Source organism: Taurulus bubalis (assembly GCF_910589615.1).
Source record: "Taurulus bubalis genome assembly, chromosome: 7".
NCBI classification, from domain to species: domain Eukaryota; kingdom Metazoa; phylum Chordata; class Actinopteri; order Perciformes; family Cottidae; genus Taurulus; species Taurulus bubalis.
In genome coordinates, this window is record NC_136595.1 from 18,102,146 (window position 1) to 18,125,569 (window position 23,424).

The 23,424-nt window shown below is 39.5% G+C and overlaps 1 protein-coding gene across 1 annotated transcript in view; it reads right to left on the reverse strand.

Moving 5' to 3' along the window:
* The window catches only part of negr1 (neuronal growth regulator 1), a gene marked incomplete at both ends in the record, with an annotated part of 129,774 nt that overhangs the window by 84,699 nt on the left and 21,651 nt on the right, over positions 1-23,424 (reverse strand). Inside the window, one exon of the mRNA XM_079221033.1 lies at positions 3,582-3,820. Within this exon, the coding sequence (XP_079077159.1) occupies positions 3,582-3,820 (239 nt within the window). The remainder of the gene's footprint in view (positions 1-3,581; positions 3,821-23,424) is intronic.

Here is a 23,424-nt window from a genome sequence, read left to right on the forward strand (position 1 = left end):
CTGACTGCAGTATATTACACGTATATTGAGAGGCACGCCGCACCCCGAAAATGACGCTGAAGCAGAGGGAGAGTGGCATTACCTCTGCTCACTGTCAGTGGAAAAGTCATTAATTGTAACTGAGCCTATCCACACTCTACTCACTCTCAGGACTGTACATTAGGAAAGAGGTCCCCTGTTTTAACAGATGGACAATGAGGCAATAATGACAGCTGGAGCACAATAAGTTACAGGAAACAAGCAAGTGGACATGGATGGGGCATTATATAGCCAATGTTGATGGGGTTTCAATGTAGAGAGTCCCCGGGACCCAAAGGTGGCTATTTGACTGCCCCACAAATAAATGTGCTTTTGCAAAGCTTTGATCTTATCCCGGAGACTCTCTACATTGAAACCCCATCAACATTGGCTATATAATGCCCCATCCATGTCCACTTGCTTGTTTCCTGTAACTTATTGTGCTCCAGCTGTCATCATTGCTTCATTGTCCGTCTGTTAAAAGAGTGGACCTCTTTCCTAATGTACAGTCCTGAGAATGAGTGGAGTGTGGATAGGCTGATTAAACTCTGTGTTTGGGCAGTTTAATAACGTAACTAACAGCTAGGTTCAACAGAGATTGCATTGAGTAAAATTTGTATTTGGCAAAGGTACATTATGTTAAAATGTAATCTAAAATAAAACATTTTGGGGAAAGTTAAATAAATGAAAGAGATATTTTCACAGCAATAAAAATGTATTAAAGAGAGTGAATTATGACCTGTTTAACTTCCTAAAACTCTCTCTAAGCAGCTTATTATACATCTCATCTCATTTAAACTACTAATGCTAAGCCGTTGTAGAAAGGTGCCAGAGTTGGTGATTGTTTAATCAGATAAATACGATTAAGACTGATCTAAAAGAGTTTATTTGAACTATGTAGGAAATGTCAATAGTAACGCACTCTTTCATCTCAGTACAGTCATGTCATTTAGTTTACAACATGCTTTATTTAGTGTGCAGCACCTCGTTAAATGTACAGTGTCTCACACACACACACACACACACACACACACACACACACACACACACACACTTTTGGGATGCAGCACCTCTGGTTATCAAGGAAATAATATGGTGCAATCCCTGGACGCATCGATAGTGAGTTTACAGCCTCCTGTCATAACTGGACTTGCAGCTAGACCTTTTTCAACCATCTTAGTTTCATGGTAAACACTAACATCTGGGGATACGCCTAACATCTGGGGATACACCATTATAGGTGGCTATCAGTTGTTGCCAAGTGCTGATATGATACCAGTGCTCTGTTCTTTGTTAAACGTGATACAATCTTATGTTACTTTGTCCATTCAATGTTTCAAATGACTGCCCTGCAAAAAGTGCAGAAAAACTATAGAAAGAAAACAGATGCTGCGGAAGAGGAAGGGTTGCCTGCTTGAGGGACCTTTAACAAGACATCAGGCTTTTGATGGACACATTGGCAGTTGAAGAGATTGCCCCCTGCGACCTTCCAGCAATGAGATAGCCACTGTAACTAAAAAGGCCGTGGAGCTCTGACAAGTTGACATGTGCTGTTTTAGGCATTGAGCTAATGTGCATCTATCAACAAACAGTTAGGGAGCGAGTTAAACTTTCAGCGTCTTCATGAAGGATACTTCCAAATTACAGATTAATCCGGTGACCCTCTGGTAATGTAACAGGCTCGTTAACCTCACCCCACCAAGGGGAGAGAGGCGGGACGCTCTCTTATCATCAACCATGTTCCTGACCAGTTTAATCAACAACAACATAAACAAACACAATGATTTGAAAGGTAATTGGGCATGTTCACACTACACCACAGCACCACCTAACACACACTCAGTGCAGAAGAAGTTGGATGTTGACACATGATAGCCAGCAGCTTAGACAGTATGGAATAACAAAATGAGCTGAGGGCCCGCTGCTTTCAGGGTTATTGCTCATAGTGTCCTATTTGTTGGCGTGTTCCTAACATGTGTGAACACCTGAGAAGGTAAATGATGATTTGTTTTGACTATTGTGTTCATCCCCGGTGAAATCTGCCACCTCGCAGGATGTCAGTTTACCAAAACGCTGTCCACGTTGTTCATTTCTTCTCTCGAGTGTTTTTGTTGCAGGGCAGCGCAAATAAAGACAAAACAAACACGATCAAAATCATGTTTTAGACCAAACAAAACAAACTGCATAATCACACTCCTAAAATAATTTCCGTAAACCCACTCCATATGTTGTAACTGCAATACCAGCTGGAGAGTGGTTTCGATTTGCACATTTCACATATCACACAGCTCACACGTCTACAAGCAGTTAGTCTGACCCTTAACTCTTCTATTAAAACTATGCTGTCTGTGTGAAAGTATGCAAATACCAACCGTATGTTCCTTTGAAATCCTAACCACAGCTTGAACAGAATGAGAATCCTTTGGTTTGCACTTGTAATACATCTGGTAAGTGATCAGGGATACAACAAGGGCGTGAACAGTGGGCAGTGAAAGCAGGTCATCGCACCATGTTGTGAAATAAATACAGACATTTAAAACAGAACAAAAAAAGGTCTGTTTTGCATTCAACATTTTGTCTTTTAACATAATTAATATCCCAGCACAAACATGTGCAGAGCCAAGTGGACCATGAACGCTTTAAACCTTTGCATCGGCCTATTAAAGAAATAGAACATGGCGCTCGTGAGATGGATTTTCAGTGAGGCTGTTTTTCGCTGCTAATGGACAGTCTGAGGTATCAGCATACAGACTCAGCTGCCACCCTATTACACCAACAATTAGGATGCTGCCGTCAATTAGCTCCCTGTGTACACAACAGTCTTCTTAATGTCCCGTAAAACACAAATACACCTATTGACCTTGTTAAACACAGAGATTCACAAGATGAAGCCCAATTTGAACAGCCACTTAAGTGCTCAATGTAACTTTGATTATGTTGAAGGCTGAAATTCAAAGCTTTAACACTAAAGTAATGCCACACACAGCACATCAAGAACTCTCCCAAATTCTTAAGATTCACATCGTATTTGCTACCTGCTGTGATAAAATCCAGGTAAGCTTGATTAAAACTACACAGTCTGCCTGCAGTCATTTAAACCAACGAGCTTCTTCTTTGTGTTACACTGCCCACAGGCACAAAATGTACCCTGCAATGTCAGTTTGCCTCCAGAGAAGAAAGTTCTCTGCTGAAAAGATTTGATTGTATTATTTCATACAAAAATAGCTTGTGCTCTTGTTCTTACTCCAACTATAAGAGATTGACTGGTGCCAGAGACACATGTGGCCTTTAGCAACATGGACCCACCAGACATTGTTAGAGTCACTATGGAATGTCTGTTACCTAAATGATCTGTGTAGTGAGTAACAATGTTACAAAGTTAGATTATAGTAAGGCAGAGGACAGAAATCTGAAGAAAACAAATATTTGTCGAAATGGCACAGTATGCCACATATACTGTATATGCAGGTGCAAACAACTGGAATCCATCAGTAATTTCGATGTACTACTCATACAGACAAGTGTATGTACAGAACAACAAGGATTACCTACTGAATACGCACCTTTTACAATTAGGTTGAGGAGCTTTGGCCGTGGGTTGCGCTCACTCTGAATGGAGCACGTGTACTGGCCGTCGTCGGATACGTCCACTTTCTGTATCTGAAGGCTGTACTCGTGTTTATCTCCAACGCTGGACACAATGGAGACACGTGGGTCCACAGACCACTTGTCGTTCCCTGCGAAAATGATGCTTGAGCGGTTCAGCCATGCTCCTTTCGAGATCCCATCCAATAGGTAGCACCTACAATGACAAGAGACCCTTCAGTCAGATCAGGAGAATCACTTGTTGTCAGACTCTGAAAAAAAGAAATGAGTAAGGTCTTTGTTTTTAAAATGTGTCTGGTTTGATGAATGAATACTCTTTCATCCATTCAAGATATTATAATAAATAATCTCTTCGTCTCTGGCAGGCAATTATTGCTCTTAGCACAGGGTTGTGTATTCGTAAATTATATAGATCTTTCAATGCAAGCCCAGAGAGCATATGGACCAAATGAAGTAACACATTTCAGTTATAGGCCCAAATGTGAAATGTGCCAGAAAGTGAGTCGTAAAAGACAGAAATCTCAGCGCCTGAATGTGACTCAGCCTGTTAAAGCTTGGAAGAATGGCTTTGACGCAAAACTAAAATAGCCAGAGCCGTGAGGAATGGCTGCTTAGTAAAGGTGCTACATTCTCTTCATTGAAAAGTCAAAGGTCTGGTTGAGCAAACATAGATCTATATTGAAGCACTTAGTTTTTGAGTGAGTCGAACAACAATAATGGCTTCACAACACTGGTGATTCATATTGACAAAGTGTTTCAGTCTTCAATATTAACAGAGTCTCTTGCATCCTAAACCGGTGAATATGAACACTTTCACTCTGTCATGTCATAATAATGGGGATGTTCGCCTTTCAGAGCTGTGAAAAGCTTGAAGTTATTTAACTGAGTAAAAACATCGTTGACCTGCGACTTAGAATACATTCTGTTAAAAGGTGTCTTGCACCGTGAGTAGAGTGGCCACTAAAGACTACTCATGCAGTGTCTCGGGTGGAGAAAAAGAGAGCAGAAGTCAAACCAAAGGTGCAAAGAAATGAAATGCAGTATATGATCCTGTAGAATCACTGCAAATACATGGTATGAATAGTAGCAGTTTTTGTATAACTTCACAATTACAACTCATGGCTGTATCTGCACAAAGCTTTTTAATGTGATCTTCAAAAGAAAGGTAAAGGCCTTCAGTCCAGCCACAAATCAAACATCCCCGGCTCTAAAAAGGCTGCATACTAGGATCAATCTCTGATTCCTGTGTGACCAATACAATCCTCAATACAATTTACTTTTGAAAGCTTATTGCACAGACAAAGTCAGTAAATTAGACATGATGATGCTGGAGTCACCAGTCAGAAGGCACTTGTTTTAATTGCCATCATTGCAGCACTGAAAGCACACCCTATTCTGTGGCAAATACTGTAGTAATAGGAAAAGAGGCAATCAAGTCTGTCCCTTTAATTGTTGTCAACATGCCATGCAGACTTCCAGCACCAGTACTAAAGCCACCAAGGAAATCAGTTTGGCATGAACCACAAAGCTCTTTAACCACTATGCCAAGTAAATAGCTGACAGGAGAGTGGGTATAGGACAATGGTCTAGTCCAGGCTGGTTTCCCCTAAAAGAAGGCACTGCAATACAGGTATTGTATCAGATCAATGGCAAACAATGGAGTATGGGTATTTATAAAAACACAAGAGAAAAAGGTCCTCTGGAAGTCAGTGAGTTAGCCCGTTGGCTACCTGAGCTCCTGTCCCTGAGGCAAGATCCACTGAAGAAGCCTCAAGGCAAGCTTCATATCTTCATATCTTTATTGTTTTGTTTTTGACAACAAAAAGTCAAGTACAAATGTAGCTCTCGTGATTGTTGAAACTTGACCTTTGTAAAAGAAAAAATGACATAAATAAAGCTAATTTGAAAAGCCTTTTCTGCCTTTGAGAGAAACGGCTTCAAAGAGCATCGAGGCTTGCTACCAACCGCAGCGAATGCCTTCAGTGACTGATAATTTAAGACCCTTTTGTGGGACCGCCGAGAGTGCCGAGTTAAGGCTTGAACATTAATACACTATGCACCTCCGCTCAGCCACTGATGTCAACAACTTGTCAACAACTGGCTGGGCTTTCATCATTATATCCCTGTATACCAGGGTAACCATGACCAAAAAAAATCTCTTGTAGCTGCTATTGATTTCTTTGTTTGCTCACCCTATAATTGAGTTTTCGGGAATCAAATATTCACTCCATGCCGGCTTAAAAGGTGGCTGTTAAAAACAAGTTAACGGTTTCAAAAGAGATCAGAGGCTGTAGTCTGCTGTCAGTTAGAGTGTACTTCATTGGTGACGAGTTTCAACAGCTTGTAAAAATATCAAAATATATGTAGAAGTAATAGTATGTGTTTTATTCAGTCAATCATTATAATACAATATGTGTCATTCACACTTGTAACCCTCAAAAATAGTTTTATAAACAATCCTTTAGAAAACCAAAAATGAGTTTCATATCCTGCCGACCACAGCCCAATGCTGTCCCAGCATTGTATAGACATGGAAGGACACTTTGCCCGGACAACATTGGGCTTCTGGCATTTTCTTTCATCCGGATGAATCCATCCTTGATGTTCTTTCCCTTTCCCCTTTTATGTTTGTTTGCTAATCTCTGTTTGTGTCTGTGCACTCTCCTTCCCAAAACTATTATTGTTATCTCACTGTTTTGTAATCTCACACCAAGGAGTGGTACAGATGCCTGTATCTATACACCACCTCAAAAAGCTGTGTCAAAACAGGACATTTTCACATTAGCACATTGTCTGAGGCGTTGTTGTTTACTGTGGCTGATTCTTTTGTTGCTGCAATCTTATAGGAACAGGAACTATATTGGAACTCTTCACAAGTCTGGCATGAGTTTGACAACCCTGTGTGGAAAATATGGGCTGCTGCTAGTGCAAAGCAGTGATAAACTAGAACGCCTTGCGGTCGTATGCCTCAAATCAAGATGTCATCACTTCATAATTTTAGCCTCTTTGACATTTGTTATAATTTTCACAAAATAAATAATTGGCCAAAACATGTCTTATCTTTCACATTGACCTCTAACCACTAAATTCAATCCAAAAATTCAATCAAGTGGACGTTTGTGCCAAATTTGAAGAGATTCGCTCAAGGAATTATTATTTCTAAGAAATCACATTCACTAGAATAAGACAAATGTTACCTTTGACCTCCCCAATTGAATCGGTTCACCCTGGAGTCCAGGTGGCCATTTGTGTCAAATCTGAAGAAATTCCCTTCAGGCGTTCCTGAGATATCCCGTTAATATGGTACAGCCTTCAGATGGTAAATCTCTCTGAGGCAAATTTGTGAATTGTGATATTAGGCTTAACAAAAAAAAGAACTAAAAATTAAATTAAATTGATATCAGTTCTGTCAACTCGATATGCCTAAAATCACCAAACACTGGGGATTTAATTCTGGTTTACTTGAGTATGTTCCCTGCAGATTATCACAAAGAAACCTTTGTTACCATCAAAATAAATCCTCATCTTGCTTGATTTAACTGAATGGAGGGGTTTGTCATCACCAGGAAAATGTCGCTTGGACTGTTTACCTTCTTGTCATATTTACAGATACGTAAGCCGGAAGAGATCCTGCTTGATACCATAGTAAAGCAAGGATTTTAGTAATTACATTTCTTTGTTTTTTAAGATAGGTTGTAGTATGTTTGTCTTGTATATCCAATTTTGTTGAGGGGAAAACCATTCCATTCCAATGTCATTTTTTGAATATATTATGAAAAACACAAGCAATACAAACATGCTAATCATGTGCTAAAACCTTGAGTATACGCTTGAAACCCCAGCAAAGTCATGTTATCAGCTCGGTCTTTCTTCTGCCACATTTCCCTTGTTCCTCCCCTCAATCAGGCCGAGCAGCACAACACTAGCACCTAAGATGGGCTTTGCTTTCATCAAGTCCCTTTTCAGTAGGAGCCCACCAGGACACAGACTTCCCATGGTTTATACAAAGCTGAGGTAATTATTCTACAGACCTCAGACCATCTACTCTGAAGCAGCTTTCACTCAAACATGCACTAATTGATACTTTTATTTATCCCAGCTTCTGACGATTGACTGCAGAGGAACCAGGCTTTTTACAAGCTTCTTTTTTTTTTTAATAGATTTTGGCTCACAAATTACAGTTCAATTCAAACCCCAGTGATTAGGCACAATGTGCAAAAATTAAAGTGATGAACTGGTGTGTGAGCACCTGAGATGAATAGAGAATGATGGCAAACTATTAATTACAGTACTGCAGCTGGTAAGAGGACTAAAGGAGATTGTAATCTGTTTAGTCAAACACTGGAGCAACATTATGACCCTGATCATTATTTGCTTTATAAAATTGTTTACTAGATTTCTTTCCTGTAAATATTATTTCTGGTAATAACTCCCCAGATCTCGTCTTCCAAACATATAACAATGTTTCACAGTGTAGTAGGTCATATTCAGCAGTTTGTGTCTATATCATTTCTGGATGAGTCCCTCTGTAGTCTGAGCTTTGTTATGTAATAGTTATATAATATTCACACAGGATGTTTAAACAGCAGACCCCAAGTAAGCGTAGCTCTAAAGCGGTAACTTTAATAAATACATTAGAAGAGATTTATTCATTGTTTTTATTTTATTTTTCAATTTTTCCCTTTCTATTGTTGGCATTTTTGCAAATGTATTTAAACAAAACTTGCGACCACACTTCATTTAAAATAAAGCAGCCATAACTGCTCCGATTTCTTCTCTTTTTTTCATAAAGAAGACATGGATCAGAATTATCCCCCTAAGAGCCAAAGGGCTGATAGAACAGTGACACTGAACCAAACCAATAACGTGGCAGAAAAACAACAGGCTGGAAAGCTAAAACGTTCCAGAGAGCCGAGTGCACAGTTGGTTGATAATATTCTGAGTTCGTCACTATAAGCGACCAATTTCACACTACATGACTTCTTAATCTATTATTAATATCATTATTGATCTGTGCAGCTTTAACTGGGCATATCATTGGTCACTCTGCATGAAAAAGTAGATTACAGCTACATTTAATTAGCATATTAAGAATACCACAGGACAATTTATTCTGCAGTACAAAGTGTCAGTTGACAAATGACAGGGTGAGACAGAGTTCATTGTTACTATAGCAACCAAAGGCCAAGCCCTGCTGACGTTTTTGCAAAAGAAAAAAAGCGGCACAGGAGGAAGGAAATAGTTTAATGTTATTAAGAAGGCAGAGGAGGACAGCATAAAATGGCTTGCTCATACATTATATGGAGGTAACTTCCCATCACTGCATCTGACACAGATGATCACATCTGTGATCGTTCAGAAAGAGCAACACTCGACACTAAACTCTATCAAAACAGTCAGCCCTGTGTCATTCCTGTCCTGCGGCATGTTGAATGACACTTAATCACTGAAGTACGAATCAAGCTGCAGCTCCTGAGAAGACCACCTGGAATATTTCATTTTCCAGTCGGTGTTGAAGTGCGTCAGAAAATGAGCGGTGCGCAGCATCATTGTATTGTAGTGGAACATCTGCTTCAAGACAATGTTTTTGTGTTTCTGTTAATAGCGGCACCCACTTAACTGGCATGAATGAAATAAGGGTATTGAAGAGGATAATGAGAGGATTTGACACAGCCATAAAGATGGAAAAGGAAAAGCCTTTCAGCGTGGGGACGGCTGTTTCCTTCCATTTTGGCAGTTTCACACATAAAGAGAGAGGTGTTGTAATGACTGTACCTGCACTGTAAGCTCCACAACCTTTACAACGACTCAGTGCCCTCAACAGAGCCCAACTGTCCAACGAATCCTCAAATGAGAAAATGCATTTCACACTGACTGGCTGGATGATGAAGCACTAGTGAAAGGTGGCAAGGTGTGATCAGTGTGTGAAAATCCCCGGTCTCTTCAGCTGTGAAGTCAGAGCTTGTTTTTTTTAGATTGCTATGGTACTTTTCCTTTATTAGTAACATTAAAGAATTCCCGGAATGATGGAAATATAATAGAATATGTGTTATATCTTCAAACGGTAATATGTTTGGCTGCATCCATATTTTTTTCACTATGAATTAATCTTTCAATGACTTTCTTGATACATTTAGTTGTCATTATCCCATCCCAATTTACCCAAACTCAACATTCAAACTGCTTGTTTTGACCAACAGTCCAAAAAACAGTGAAAATCAATTTGCTGTCAAGACTAAAACTGTAAGCGACAGAACAGATATGTAGATAAGCTTCTGATTTGAGAAATGCCACTCCAAAGCGCAGTGCCATCACGCACGATGCCAACAACACGCACAATGGCCTGATTTCCAAGAGTAGCCGATTCCTCATGTGTTGAGCTCCTGTGATCATGCGTTCATTCATTGGCTCAGGTGTTCCATGAGTGATGAAAAGGGAGATAGACAGATTTAGTTGTATTCACCATCACCCAGCCCGGTTGCACTTTGCACTACTCTACATGAACCAAAATAGAAGGTGCACTGGGAGACGCCTTCACAGTCCAAGACCTACAACTTTGCTGATGTTGTTGCGCTTGCATGACTCAAATATGGACGTTTTAAACGAAGGGATTGACAGAAAATGAACTGGCAACTATCTTCTTTAATTGTGAGGATTTGATGTTTTGGGGGTTAATTCAAAGAGTTATTTTGGGGCGTAGCGGTGGCGCTACCTTTTCCCTCACCATAGGTGCAGCTTTGTGTTTCGTTACTGGAGGTTGGGTGTTTTAGAGATGGGGTGTTCAGGGAATGAGGGAGAATGAGGACATACTGTAGTGCTGTGCAACCAAGGTACAGAGCACCCGGCTCTTAATCCCTAAAATAATCCTGTCTACTGTGGCCGGAGGGACACATCTGAAGCCTTCCAGCTATAATCCACACAGAACCAATGCTGAAACCAACACCTAACATCACAGACACAGAGAACAGCATACAAACTGTCTCAAAGCTGATAGAAACTCCAAAATCTCACCTCGAGTGTGGAGACTGAGAAGTTGATCTATTCTGAATGTTTTCTTTTTCATTTCAGTCACATTTTTGTCTGAAATGACACCGAGGTTGAGCCTTTGACTGAGGGAGCAGCAAGACATTGCCAGACCTCTGACCACATATAAAACCAATGCCCCCACGTTGAACCACCGCTGTTATTACAACAAACCCTGTACAGCATCACCTTGCCCCAAACAGCTTTGGGTGCCCTTAAGGTGAACCTGCCCGTCTCTTCTGCCAGTGCATCCAAAAGAATGGATGCACTTGAATGGCTTTGGTTAAATGGCTTTGCCTTGTTTCACATGCGTGCAAGCAGCTGAGTCAAAGCCATCCACGATATGTAACGAGGAAAAAGTCGTCTAATGTGTGACCTAAAGTGAGATGCCTTTCCCTTGTTTCCTCCTCTCACATATTTCAAATGTGATCATAAGACAACAGCAGTTGTTCTAATTAGTGTTGATAAAATCAGGCAAAGCTCTACACAAGTAATCTCTGGATTAATTCATATTATTGATTCATTTTATTTATTTTTTTAATTGGTATTGATGGAATTAATTCAACTTCCAGTGAATGGACATGAATGGGGCTCACAAATTAGGGGTTGAATACAAAGTTGAGAGCAGGAATTTCAGAGAGGATGAACAGCAGCCTTTGTTGGGGCATAATAGGCGAGCATTTTTTTCCACCCCAGACAATCCCCCCTTATAAATATGTGAATGAGCTCTGTGTTATGCATTTACATCAAACTGAGTCCACTGCGCACACCCAGCTACTGCTAAATGTCACATTCAAAATCCAGCTCGACAAAGCACGGATCAAACATTTAGGCAGTCTACTGCACCATTACCTGTTAAAACAAACATATTTCCCAAGGCAAACTCTAAAATAATTAAATATCACTGTTGGATTGCACTTCTGTGAACAAACTATTGGACCACAAACTCAGATTGAATCACAACCACTACATTAGGGGAACTATTAGGAGTACTACACAGTGTTCTCCAGCACCTTTCCTTGAACAGCATTTATTTTTCTTACCTTACCAGACATTTTAAAAAGGATCCAAACAAAGGAACGGAAAATACCTCCTGAACAGATTTACTGGTAAACAATTTTCTTTTGAACTCTCTGTAGCAATGACTCACAGTGATAAACACTTAGGAGATGAATGAGTCTGTATTCCCTTCATGAAACTGAAATATGCTGCAGGCTAAAACCCCATTTTAAATCACTGCAGTTATTTTAGATTGCTCCGAGCATCCTGTGGTGGAACAGTTGGAACACAATCCACTTGATTGTAGCAAGCTCTTTTCATTTCAGAAACGCACCCTAAAAATGTTTTTACTGTAATCTGGCCCTCAGTTCCTCTGCTCCAGCGTGAGAGTGAGCTCAGTGATACCCGATACACTCAATGTCCAATAGTGGTGTAAAAGACTGCCGTTAATCCGTGATCTGTAAGGGCATACAGTTGTTTTCACAGCAAGACTGTAATAAGTATATATATTAGAGGACATGTTGACCTGTTTAACTTCCTAACACTAGCTCTAAGCAGCTTATAATACATGACTAAAACTCATGCTAAGTTTTAGTTTTATCAAGAAAATCATCATATTCTATTTCATAATCATTTGAGTCATGAGTTGTATACAAACAACCAATATATGACAAGTATAACATTTAGAATTTGACCGTTTAGGCACTTTGCGGTCGTTGAAATGTATTTTTGGAAAGGTGGTGAAATATAATTGGTCTGGATCCTTGTATACCAGCTGCTTTAATTAAACAACAACAAAAACGATCTGTATCGGCCGATATGGCTCATTGACAATCGGCAATCAGTATCTGTGACAAAAATTATATTTGCATTTTTTTTCTGTTGATCTGATCCATGACTCAAAAGCGTGATACCGTGAGTTTTTCCCGATCCGTTGCACCCCTAATGTCCCAGTAGAGCGAGGAAGGAGGATCAATGGCCATTTACTATTTATTTTCAGATCATCCCTCTTGCAATAATAATTCTACACTTCATCATTTCTTGAGGCTAACACTACCATGAAGTGTTAGCCTAGATCTGTTATTGAAAATAGAGCAAGGCCTTTACACCTGCGATTAACAGGACGTTAACCTTTACTTGTCACACAGCCTGGAGGACTCCTGGTGGAGAGCTCTGGCTGGGTGTTGCCTGCATGGATCACTAATATTGAAAAAGACTATAGAACAGCCTTGTCCCTTAAGCTATTTGTCAAGTGACTATGTGTGGATGCAGAGACTACCAACAATGCATCTACCAAATCAAATTCATTTGTCCTTCATAACTGATGGTTTGACACTGTACACTGCCACCTTGAAGAGGGACTGACAATTTAGCAAATCATTTTAGGAAAGTAATAAAACGTCTCTCACAAAGAGTCACATTTGGATCATGCTTGAAACTCGACTGATCTCCACCAAAAAAACATGGGCATTCACAGACGCACGTTTTTGCCATTTCTTATTAATGCACTGATTGTGAGCCTGCGATGACGGACTGGCATTTAACATTCATCATGAATACGTCTCTGTCTAATTCCTCCACTATGGAAAAAGTGGAGGGAGATTATAGGCAATGACGGGATAGGAGAGGATAATATAAATATGGCATATAACTGCATGTCTGCTTTGTATTAAAGACCCAGAGATCAAACTGAGGCAAGCAGTGGGCGGTTGACAAACCCCAGACAATCACACATGGAGCTTGGGGTGCTATAATATTGCCGAAGCCTTGGGAGCCTTTTAATTATGCGTCATTTCATTTCAAATATGGTATAATGTGTGGACAGAAAACAGAACACCAAATAACTCATTCTAGATTTTTCTTTCCTGCATGTCTGGGGCCATTCATCAAAGGACTCCAACGAGTATTATTTTAATCCGTTGATTATTTTCTTGATAAACCAATTAATCCTTTGGTCTGTAACATGTTTTTAAAAAAAGCTGGGAAAAAAACACATTAAATTAGCCAATTGCCTAAAGCCCGAGATGGCATATAGGTCATCTTCTAGATAGGATCACCGTCTGGACAGAAGAACAGAAAGCCAATAGAAAGCCAACAGAAAGCCAACAGAAAGTGCAAGGCAAGAGATGCTAACACCAAGTATGGTAAGAAACTAGAACATCTGGAATTGAAGAAAAATAATCAATCACAACAACCTGTATATAGCCGGAAGGAGTAGACACGTCACAGTAGCATGTCAATCAGATGTGAGAGTGAAAGCTTGTCAGATTAGAAAGACCAGCTGGCCTCATGCAGGACTCCAGTGCTCTGCCACAACTGAAGAAATATTTCATTATTACTGTGTCATTACAACCAGTATTACGTGCAGGGCTTATAAACCCAGACCACTGGGACATCCTTAATGCTCTACTTAATTTGTTTGAAGTCCCGTAAGAACCCATAATGCCAAAATGTCCTTCGCGGAGTGCTGCTGAAGTTTCTTCTTCTTTTTTTTAAAGACTTGAGTGCTGGGTGTTTTACGGAAATGCTGAATTGTTTAAAAGACACACAAAAGACCTTAATCAAGACAATTGCATCCCAAATATGTTTTCCCTCTTTTTTGTGCATGTTTTAGAGGATTTCACACAATTCTTCAGAGGGTTACTGTTTTCCTGCGATGTAGTGGCACTAGTGACATTTCCGAGCATGGAACGCATTTTTTAGCATCTGCTTTCCCAAATCTAGCCACACGTTCTGAGGTAGCCTATTTGCTCTGCGTACTTCTGTTACCGTTTCTGAGCTGGCAGGGACTACCCTGAACAGCTCAGCGGGGACATCTGCCTCCCAGAGCCATCTGTGCTCAGGTCCTCCTAATCCCTCTCTCGCTCTCTGTCAACCTTCCTCTCTCCTTTCTCAGTCTTCTCTCTCTGGTTTCTGCATCCAAAACTTCACACATGCATGCATAGCGCGCGCACACACACACACACACACACACACACACACACACACACACACACACACACACACAGTGAAAATACTTCTTCTAGTCCTCAATCTATGATGACAGCTGAAGAGTTTCCCCATCAGTTATCAATGACGGATGAATAAATGACATGAAATGTAAAAAGTGGGTCAACATGCTGTGGCTTCATAAGAGTATGATGTTTTATTGAGGTGAGAACAACATGTGCAAAAGGTTAACTGTGAGAAAGGTGCCCATGGAGACTTTAAAGTGATAAAAATATCAAGAAAGATTTTATAAATGAAGACATTTTTGAATATATCTGATTGATGCCCCACTTTAATGTTGTTGTTTTTTTTCTCGAAATGGACTGATCATTATTCTAGTCCACTCCTCTACCTCATTTGTTTGTGCTTTGAAGTGTGTGTGTGTGTGTGTGTGTGTGGGTGTGTGTGTGTGTGTGTGTGTGTGTGTGTGTGTGTGTGTGTGTGTGTGTGTGTGTGTGGTCATTCTTTTCATCAGTGCTGCATGTGCCTGGTTTGGCATTCTGCTGCCAAACAGTTTACCCACAACACTCGGCGCCTCGGTGGCAGGTCGGGCTTGGCAGTGCACCCGGGAGAGCGAGGGAAGTGAAGTCAGAGGGGTCGGTCAAGACTGGGTGTGGGATGCGCTCCCTCATGCCTGTTTGCCTGGGACATAGGATTGTTTTTTTAACTTTCTGTTTCAAAATTGAATGGGTCGGAGTACAAAAGTGGGGAAATGGGCAGGGCTTGAAGTGCTCCACAAATTATTCTCTCAACATTTCTGAAATTCCTTTTTCCTGAACTGTACCAATCCCAATGGAAGAAACTTGCCATTCAGTCATGACATGATATTTGTATAGTAGCTACCCACTGTTCCTAATATATCGTATCACGATATAATACGATACATATTGCAATACTCTTATGCAATACTATTTTTACGAAAATGTAAAAAATAGAGCCAAAAATACTACTTGCTGTATTATTTTAAATATTAAGACAATATGATATCCCATATGTTTTCTCATTTTGTGGTTACATTGTACAGTTAGATACAGTGAGTCTGGCATTGCATGGAGGAGAAGGAGCACTTTTCTAGAAAGCAGATCATGATGGCGCTGCATACAGTCACTGGTCACCGAGCCAGCACTGGCATCTTTACAGGCAGCAACAGCTGAGGTGAAACAGTGTCTAAGCCTTCTTAACAAACAGGCAAACAGCAACATTTGCCACAGTATGAATGCCAATGGACGGGGCTTTCAACCAGACTTTCAACTAACGGCAGTGTAAACCCAGCTGCGTCATTATTAGACGGTACTAGCGCAGTATAAAGAGCGAGATGGTCCACAGGAGACGAGGTGGAAGGGTTAAACAAACACTGGATAATCTTCCAGGAGGCCGCTGTTCGTGTCCTGTGCAAAACTAAAACTATTATTTTGTACTATGGTTACTTTCATTCAACAACTGCCATCACTTTTAGGTGTCATCTCTGGTTATGATTTATAGCCCATACAAACAGTGTTATAAAGTATAAAGTATCCACTCTGTATACAAAGAACATAAAACCATGAACATACTTCAGGGCTTTACCAAATGTGGTTGTTCATAACTTATAGAGGGTTTTAAATGAAGATTTGAATGGCTGTCGCCATCTCTTTGACGCTTTAGTCTTTTTTATTTCAATCAACTTTTTTTTTTAATCATCAGTGCGTACCTGCCTTTGTTTGTGATAAGCAGGAGAGCAAACTGATTTGGACGCTGTGGAAATGTTATTTTTGAAAGACCATCCCATTAACACCCAAAAATATATCAAAAATCATATTATCTCTACCAGGAGATTCAAGCAAATTTAGATTTTGGCCAGATGAATGAAATATCTTATACGATGACTTTGAATGGAGTGTATTTTATGACGCCTCACAGGCCACGGATGGCGTTTACATTGACATCAATGACATCAGTTATTTACTGAACACTGATACAAAAATGATATTTGTCTTCCTATCAAGGGAAATGTCAGGTGATGTCAGCTCTTCAATACTTGCAAATGACATGAACAATGAATTGCTTTAAAAACCTGCTGTCAAAAACAATGACAGTAACAAGAGAGTGTTTGTTATTGCTTTCCTGCAGCGCTTTATCCACCCTTTTTGATGTGCTCTGTCCATGGCACAAATGGACAATCCTTCATTGTCAGAGGGCATTGAAACCCCTGCGCAGTCCGATAGGTGCGACCACATTCATCATCCTGACAAAGGGAAATAAGCAATTGCCACAGCACTTAACTGCTTTCAGTCATCTGCAAATATTGGAATAAATACATTGCACAGAGATGAGGCCCCGCTAGGCATAGTCATATTTTACATGCCCTATTTGTGCTTACTTGCTTGATTTAGGGACAGTCCTTTTTCTATGTGTCTTACACACATGCATGCAGCACACGCACAGTTCCCTCTCCTAGTTTAGAGAGTAGGTGAAAGAACTGGGTTGTACAGCAAGAATAATTTCAGCATTCTGCTTTCACCATGGAACATTAGGAAACACTTTCAGCAATAGACCTTCTGATATCAGAGTTATGGAGCATACATGTGAGGTGTTTGAGGGAATGCCTGTAGCCCGTGGTGTAAATCTGTAGTTTGTCAATTATCATGACAGAATTTTCAATTACGTTGGCAGAATTTCATAATGCCAGGCAAGACTGCATTGTGTCAAACCTTACTTACTTATATATATATATATATATATATATATATATATATATATATATATATATATATATATATATATATATATATATAAATATATTATTTAAAAGCAGTGTTGTGAATACTGAAAACTATTAAGAAATATTTTTCTTTGTGTATACGCATGTTAGACTGTTTGTCTGGGCGGAGGCAGCAGAAGGTTGGATGAATACAGACATTCGATGCATACTCCTCTGCTTGGAATGCAGAGCCTGTATATTGGCAGGGACCAACAAGTCCTTGGTTCAACTAATCACCAGTCCATTTGGCAAGGATTACGCTCAGTTTAGGGTTCGTCCCACGAACAAGGTCTCTGATTCATAACAGGGATTTGAGTAAGTAATTTATATTGATAGAGCAAATACTCCATTCTGACATTGCCTTAATCACTGTAAGGTCTCCAAAGAAATACAGCAGTAGGAGTAAAATACCATTACTGCAATTAAAGATGTATGTGTATGTGGGATCTATCTGGGTTGACTTAAGGACACGGTGAAAAGCATGAGTCAGAAAACGCCAGCAAGAGTCTAAAGTTTAAACCGTATGTCCTGATGACAGCCAACAGGTGGCACAACATGGGTTGAAGAGGCACTTATTTACCTCACTCCACCTAGACTCGAAGCCTGTTGCACTTAACTCGCTGAAGTGGTGGTCAGCAGGGTGAAAAACAATCCAATTCCATGAATTTGCAGGGTTTTTTCGGAGAACCTGTGACCTCTGAACAAGTAAGTCTGGAGGGCTATCAAGCTTAACTTTGGCTTTCCTGTATGTTCTATTTGGTTGTTCTTCATCAAATCCACATTTATGTTGTGACCTCGTTGTACAAAGTGTACCATAGTATGTTTGTATTTGGGTGGCCATTTACAAAGTCATAGTATTGATGTCTTCTGAGATGTCAAGATACTGGACCAATGATGTTGCCCAGTGTAAAAGCCAGGAATAACAATTATTATCCTATATTTGTTGTTATTTGTCTACTATTGTGTTGAAATGTGTCTCAACATGTAAACTCATGAAATACCTGATTATATAAATAGTATTTTTTGTGCAAGATTTTATCTGGGTTACATTACCGGACTTAAGTTAATACATCCATAAGGGGTAGACAAAATGTCCATAGAAACTAAGGTTGGCAATATTTAAATGTCCTTACAATATTGCTTTATTTAACTAATTATTTAATTAAGAAAAATACCAATTTATAACAATTATCATCCAGGAAAAAAAAAAATCAGAAAATAGAGGCGTCCAAGAGATATAAATATCTGTAGATTGAAGACGTATGTTGAATTATCCGTAAGTGACCACAATGTATAAATACATTGTGGTCACTTACGGATATATACGGAATATACCATTTCACACTAATGCAAGATAAATAAATCAGATCAATCAATCAAACTGATAGGTAGCTACCCTTTTACATTTTTGTCACCCATTGACTGCCATGTTTATATTTCGTTGCCTTTGCAAAAACCCAGATGATTAAGTTGTGATGGATCACTGTGATAGGAGTTTTGGTTCGGTTGCTCTTTGTGGATAAAGTTGGTGGCAGACTTGTTTAATCTGTTGGATGTTGGTTTTAAGATGGGAGCGCAGATTTGTGATGCTTTCATCTTTAGTGCTGACTCACTTATCGCACAGCTTACAAAACACTTTATTCAGTACTTGGCTCTCCTTATTTTTCCGCCAAATAAGCGCATTTGCATTGTTTTTGCTAACGAGATCTTGCTTGTTAGAATAAGGGCTACATGGTAATTACTAGGGCTGTACCAAATAGTTCAAAGCTTATTCATAACATTGACATTAAAATTATTATTATTAGTATCATTAATAACAAACAGAAACATTCCAAGAGCTTCCATCTCTCACACACCCCCACAGCACGGGCTGCTTGTCATCTCTAATTATCTTGGTCCTTAGTCCAAAAGTAAAAATGAATAAAAAAAAATGATTTCCAAAATGTACAACAATGTATTCATCTCACAAAATCTTCTGCTTCGCACCATTTTTTTTGTTTAGCCTTTCAATAACTATATTTATTTGTCACTGTTAAAACGGTTTAATCTCCTGAATGCACTTACAGCACCAACATAAACTACTTTTATATAACCACAATAACACAAAATAAGATGCATACTTGTGTGTTGTTACCTTTTTTTTTACCTAAATAAATAAATGCTAAAACCATGTGGGAAAAAACTGAATTTCGCATCTAACAGCTAAAGGGCTTGAGTCTGGTGTTTGAAGCAACTGTGTGAAGCAGAAATTAAATTTACTTTGAGACATCTTGGTAATGTCAAGAAATGATCGACAGACAAAAAAAAGAATATCGAAAGAAAAGCAGTCATACAATTACAATCTAAAAGACATAATTTAATTGTGCATGTGGGCATAGGCTTTACCCAAAACCTCCATTGTCATTTGTGTCACAGTTGCCGGTTACCAAATGACCTTGTTAAGCATAATTAGTTGGAGCTAAATGAGGGTACTGTTGTGTTGAACAAGAAATTGCTCTTATTGTCTGAAAATGTTCTCCAGACAAGTGAGGGGGAAAGAAATCATTGGCAATGAGTAGGAAACCAAATTATACAATAAGTTTAGCATTAGTGGCAATAATCGTCCAATTTATTAAAATACAAAAAAATCATCCAAGTGCAGCAGCACACACATCACAATTTGGTTTAATTCAATAACATACAAGAATCCTGATCAATTGTTATTCTTCCCCTTAATTTTCTTAATGACAAAACTAATCAAAAATGCAGCAGAAAATTGCCCCTCTTGCTTTGCACATCCAATCAATTGAATAAAGTCATTGTAACAAGCAGCACAGCTCCCAAAGCAGTGCCAAATTGGCACAAAAACATATAAACCGTCATCATGTTGCTTTCTGAAGCTTATTAAATGATGGATTTGGGCCCGATTCTCTAACCATGTGCCAGTGGTGAAGGGGAATAGCAGGCGAATGCATGTCTAAGCTAAAAGGTACATTAAGCCCATGTAAATTGCTGCTGGATCCAGGAGTTTAGTATCTTGGCAACAAGGATAATAATGGTGAAGGAGAAACACCCGGCGGAGAATCCATCTCATCCCTTCCGTGGGCATTATTATGCTTCACCAGCTCTGGCTCCTCATTACCGACATCACACACATTCAAATGAGCCAATGGCAAATGACCACGCACACAATACTGTACTCTGCCGGGTTTGAGGGGACGAGCTGATGATTCTGCACAAGATACAACAAGCTTGCCTTATCAAACACTGAAAAGAAACACAACGCATAACTGATTATGTGATTTAAACGTATTTCGATTTATCATGCATATGACTGGGATGTCCTGTACACACCAAATCTACCCCACACAAACGCTGTATAAAGACTACCTCATTTCGGCTGAAGGTAAAATAGATGATAAGAAGTAAAGTCAACTAAGCTCTCAAATTGGATGGTGACAAAAGAGCAAGGAACAAAATAAGATGTATGGGCTGCAGTCTGGACCAGCGTGATATTTTCTTATCAGTTTATGAAACATGCAATTAGTTGAAGATGCCCGCAAGGTTTACTGAATAACCCCATTAAGGAGAACAGTGTTAAATAGGAAAATGCCTTAAGGCAAAGGTAATGGGTTTTTCCATTGACATGCTTTTTATTTGATAGGAGAGAATTGCTCTCAATTCAAGCCTTAGACACCTTGAGATGTATGGGAGGTATTTCTTCCATAATTTATGAATATATATACTCACAACGTAAACGCTAAAACACAATCCAGATATTGCGCCATATTCATTTAACTATAAACATCTGGCAGTAAGTGTGTCCTAAGAGCCTGGAGCCAATCTTGCTAGCCTCCTTTTTAGGGTATGATTGGAGAAAATATGTACCGTACTAAGAGTTATTGCAAGCACTCGCCCTATACATTGGGAAGCAAATTATATCAACACTGTGAAAATCATGGCTTAATGAAATCTATTTTTACACACAGCTTACCAAAGCCTGGCTGAACAGAGCTCTGGATGCGTCTTGCTTCTATCATTCGGGAATTTGGTTACGTTGTGAACTAGCCAAGTCCTTCACAGCACAGATGTCTTTCCCCTGACCATTTAAAAAAAGTGCTGTGACCGTTGACACTGTTGAACATGCATGATAACAACTCTGAATGACGTGTAGCCTCTACGAGGGATTTCTCAGTTTAACAAGGCCACCCCCATTCATGTATTCTTGTATTCCAAAAATAGCCTGTTCATCTTCAAAGATACACTAATTGATTATATTATAGCTCTGAATAAACCTCAGATGTATGCCCCAGCTCACGCCGATGAATACATGGGTTTACAGCACATAATACACATGATACACCTGTACTCTGAGGTTGAGATCAAGCAAGTGCCGACAATATTGTTTACAATCAGGAAACATTGAAGATGCAATGTAAGATATGGCCACTTCATCCAAAAAAATAGGGGTCAGCATTTCAAACTGCTGACACTCTGAGAGTAAGAGGACTTGCTGTTAAGTATGTGCAGTTCAACAGACATATCTGCAACACAATACAAAGATGTGTTTCAAATAACGGCAACAGTGTAACTTCTTCACATGTGGTTGATAAATGTTGGCCAGATCTTACGCATTGCACCTTTAATGGTTGAACACGTTTTATCTGCTCCATCACGAGCTGCAGTTCCAGTAATGCAAACATTACACATCCTTGTCGTGACCTATGATTTGTTGTGTTACTGACTTATTTTGTTGTTGTCACAGGGTACATTTTAAAGCTTGCATAATGAGAGAAAAACACTTGGAGTGCTGGTTAACTGCATAACCACTCGGGTGTAATCATAAATGCAATAAGGCCAACTGTGGTACTGAAGCAAAAAATCCTCATAGACGCCATTTTAATAGAGACAAAAGCTGTTGACAGCTCAAACTGCAAATAAGGGTGATTATTATTACCATTGTATTACACATTTTTAAACCATGAAGGTTTCACATTTACTAAACTTTCTTAAGCCTAGAAAAACATTCTTTTTGGTGTGTGTGTGTGTGTGTGTGTGTGTGTGTGTGTGTGTGTGTGTGTGTGTGTGTGTGTGTGTGTGTGATCCTCCCAGTGCGTTTATGGAGAGCAAGAGTAGCTAGGGAGAGAAATACTAATGCACATGTGCAGTGGGTCGCACCACACAGATGTAAACCAAGAAGTGAGAACACTTTATGAGCTTATGTGCTCAGTGAGCAATTGTCATTCAAATTAATGGGCACCATCTTGATCAGTGTACCCGACCACCACAGGAAGAAGAATAACAATACGGCCACACCCTTCATTGCACATTACTATTGCAAATCTAGGACCATTTTAATTGCTCCCTGTTGTAATGTTGTCTATATTGCCGCACAAAAGTGAAGGTATTGAAGTGGAAGGTGGACACACACACAGGTGTAAAAAAGGTGTATTTCATACAATCTTTTAATTTCTGGCAATGCAACAGAAGCCCAGGTACAAGACAAAGTACCTGAGTCAGATTGCTGCGGGCCCACTTGCTCTGGCGTACTACAGCAGGGCCGTCACATGTAGCATGAAAGTTAAAAAAATAGAAACTGCTGAATTATGGACAGTAATCTTACTGGCCCATGAGATTCAAAGTAGCTGTAGCAGCGCCTCCGGAAGGCAATCAACCAAAATTGCGATCAGCAGGTTAGCTGAGAAAATTCTAACTTTGCAGAATTGTGTTAAAAAAAAAGAAAAAAGCATGAGCATGGTCTGTGAGAACAAGCCCCCACAGAGGTATTAAAAAAGCAGAGTAAAGCAAAAATACCTCCTGATTATGTTTTTATCTACTTTACTTTTTACAAGTCCGGACCCTTTTGCTAACTTCTAATGGTTGTTTTGACAGATTGTGTATCATAAAACCTGAGCAAGGTCAGAGAAAACAAGCACAATTTAATAGTTGTTCAACTAAATGCAGGGTGATCTCACAACTGAGGGATTTTTAAGTGGATTTTGCAATGGAAGCTATGGTATATGCTCATTTCTGGTGAATCTATTTTAGTACTAAAGCCTGCAATCTGTTAT